Source organism: Histomonas meleagridis, assembly GCF_020186115.1.
Source record: "Histomonas meleagridis strain 2922-C6/04-10x chromosome Unknown scaffold_61, whole genome shotgun sequence".
Lineage (NCBI taxonomy): Eukaryota > Parabasalia > Tritrichomonadida > Dientamoebidae > Histomonas > Histomonas meleagridis.
Window position 1 is genome coordinate 3,375,721 of NW_027150931.1, and position 3,777 is coordinate 3,379,497.

Here is a 3,777-nt window from a genome sequence, read left to right on the forward strand (position 1 = left end):
AATATCTCCTACATTACCATAAGAGGTAGCTGTAGTATACTCATAATTACCTGGAATAATTTCACTTGCTTTTACCGCTTCATCCACTGAATTATACCAATCTTGTAAATTACCAGACATTGCGTCAATAACATTTGGTTGTTGGTTTTGTGATGCAAACATTTTCTAGCAATAAAAATAATGATACATATATTAAAAAATATAATAATATATATATTAAATCGAAGTTTCATTTTTATCAATATAAGCAGCAAGATCTCTATCAAGTTCTTGTAAATATCCCAAACTTAAGTTATTTAATGACTGACTTGCTACATAATATTTAGGGTTGTTTTGATAAAATTGTTGGATAATATCATCTGGTACCATTTCATATCTTTCATTAATAGAGTCTTTAACACTTTGTATATCAGTTGATAATTGTGAAAGATCATTTTGAGCTTTCGATAATTCATCTTGTAAATATGCAACTTGTGATACAACATTAGCATCATTATTATCAAGTAAATATTGTGCTTTTGATTGTGCTAAATTACTTTTTTGTAACTCTGTATTGGCTTTAACAAGATCATTTAAGGCCTCAGATTGTTTCAACATATATAATGTTTGCCTTTCAGTATCAATTATTTTATTTTGCATCTCAATTGAATTATTAGTTAAATAATAATCAGCTGAAGCAGCTGCTTCTTGTGATTTAAAGTATGATTGCATATGATCATTCCTTGATTTTTCAAGCATATTTAATTGTTCAATTTGCTTTTTGGTTTGAGCATTAGCAGTAATAGTATTATGTAGTTCTTCATCTATATTAGTATCATCATCAATATTATTAAGTTGTTTTGCTTTATATAAGTCAGTTTGTAATTGAACATTATTTAATTTCTCTGTTTCCGATAAATCATGTTGTTCTTTATATATCTTATGTGATAATTCATTATCCTTAATAGCTTGTTGTAACCTAATATTATCTTGTATAACAGCTTCTGTTTTAGCCCTTTCTTCAGCATTAATTTTATCCATATCTTCTTTAGACAGCTCGGATTGTAATTGAACCTTTAAATTATAGTTCTCTTCCGATATCTTCAAACGCTCTTCTGCTATCCCTGCATGATATTTCTTTAAATTGTTTTCATGTTGAATTTCAACTAATTATTTTAAGCCAACATCGCCAGCATATTTTTTACTCATCTCTTGGTTTTGTTTTTTCTTTTCATCTAATATCTTATTTTGTGTTCTCAATCATCGATTTCTTTCTTAATTTTACTTTGATTAATTTCAGCTTCTTGCTGTTAAATGTTCATCTCCATTTCAGCAATAGCAGCTTTTAATCTCTCTTTTTGACCTTTCAATTCATTTAAATCAAATTCATTCTTTAATTTAGCATTTTCCTTACTTAATTTCACAATATAATCCGTTAAGCGATCCGTCTCTTCACGTTGTTTTTCCAATAACTCGTTTCGTTTCTTTTCTTCCTCATATTTTCTTTGAATTTCCCTTGTTTCTTTTTCCAATTTGTGTTCTTGTTCATCTAAATGTTTTTTTCTTGCCAATTCATCATCACGATCCCTTTTTGCATCATTAATTTGTTGTTGGCGGACATCGTTTTGATTTCTCATATTATTAATTGCATCAAGGTTTACGTTAGGCAGAGTTTGAGATAAAGCTATTGGTACTAAAGGATTTTGTAAATTTTGCATCATTCTAGATCTTGCTGAAATACCTGTTGTTTGATTTTGAGCTGGATTTATTAAATTACTTCTAACACTGAACCTTGTGAGGTTCGAGCCTCCTGCGAGACTTAGATTTGGATTAATTGATTGATTAATTATTCTATGTCTAATACCTCTCTTTACTTTCCTCCTGTTTTTTCTAATTCTACGGTTTGCTTTATGTACCATTTAATTAACAAAAATATATATCGATTGGTTTTATAAATATGACACTCTTGATCTCCAGCCACGTTGATTATTAACATTTAACTTTATATTTTCTGTGTTATTTTCTGTATTATTTATTTGTTGAATTTCTTTTGTTTCTTCGTTTACTGGATTAATAACTGGTGTGTCATCAATATCTTCATAAATATCATTCTTTAAATTGTGATATTTTTTTTTTAATTTCTTTTGTTTACCTTGTAATTTATTTAATTGAGAATGTAATTCAATAATATGTTCCATTAACAATTGATCATTTGATAAATATACTTTATTAAAATTATTATTGTTATTATCATTAATATATTTTTGTGAAACAGTTAAAGGTTTATCCTTTTTTAATACTATTCTGGCTTTACCATTTTTAAATAATTTATCATCATAATAATCATTATCAATTTACATTCCTTGCATTATTAATAATGATATCTTTTTCCTCCTTAGTTAATTGTTTAATTGGTTTCTTTTCAATATTTATAGAGTCATTATATGGCCCGGCATCGTTAGATGCTTTATCATCAACGTTATTATTTTCATTATTATCATCAACAGATGTTTCTATATTAATTTCTTTTTCGACCTCAGTCATTTTAATATATGTAAAAATAAAATTATATATATAATTAATTATATTAACCCATGGCATAACTTTATCAGATATTTGTCTACCTCTATCTATTACTTTGTCTGCTGTATTATTTCCTCTATTAACAGCATCTTTAATTTTATCTTTAATTCTACTATTTGGTAATTGATCTACTATATTATCAATTTTATCTGAAAAATCTTTTTCACGATCTCTAATATTATTAATTACTTGTGGTATTTTTGATGCTATTTCAAAACCTGTTTTAACAATTGGTGATATTTTACCAAATATTCTTTGCACAGGTTTTACTATTTTTTTCATCAACCTACCACCACCTCTAATTAATCTATCAACACCTCTAAATATAGAGCCTAGTCCCATTTTACATTATATAAAAATAATATAGATATATGAGTGAAAAAGGTATTAATAATACCATAGATAAATCTCACTTTAAGACTTATAACCATGTTAAAAACCATGTTAAAAATAAATATCCTAATACTAAGAAAAAACGTATAAAATCTATTATAAAACAACGTGTAAGAGATAGACATTTAAAAGATAATGATATTAAATCATATATGATAAAGATATTTAGTAATAGGCCTAATACTTGGTTTCATGATATATATGATAACGGTAAAAATAATAACCCAAGATATTGGCATATATTTATTGGAACTAATAACAGATATGTTGTAGTATATCCATTAAATAGTAAATCTGCTAAAGATATTAATAATACTTTAACACAATTTATTAATAAATATCATCCTATAAAATTAACATCTGATGAAGAGTCAGCATTTATAGAAAAGAATAATATTAAACTATGTAATGATAATAATGTATCTTTACATATTATAACTGATAAAAATCATTCTTCACTAGGTATTATAGATAGATTTATTAGAACATTAAAAGATATGAATACTACTACTGAAAAATCTAAACATGAAATTATTGATAAAAAATATACTTATCTAACACCACATAGAATGAATAAATTTATCAATATTTATAATAATAGTTATCATAGTTCTATAGGTTGTTCACCAAAAGAAATGTTTAATAATCCAAAACTTGAAAAAGAATATATATTTAAATGTATAGATTTATCAGATAAACAAAAAAGAATAAAGAATTAAATAATACCTATAGGATCATATGTTAGATATATATTACCTAGAAATGATGGATTAACTAAGAAAAGATATCAAGTAAGTAGAGAGTGCTATAAAATTGATGATA

The 3,777-nt window shown here is 25.5% G+C and overlaps 1 protein-coding gene across 1 annotated transcript; it reads right to left on the reverse strand.

Moving 5' to 3' along the window:
- Positions 1–216: 216 nt before the first annotated feature.
- GO595_011049 (uncharacterized protein) lies at positions 217–1,020 on the reverse strand (the record flags this gene model as incomplete). The annotated part of the gene is made up of 1 exon (XM_067913796.1): positions 217–1,020. One exon carries the CDS (start codon positions 1,018–1,020, stop codon positions 217–219), a length of 804 nt encoding a protein of 267 aa, XP_067769787.1.
- Between the last annotated feature and the right edge of the window lie 2,757 nt (positions 1,021–3,777).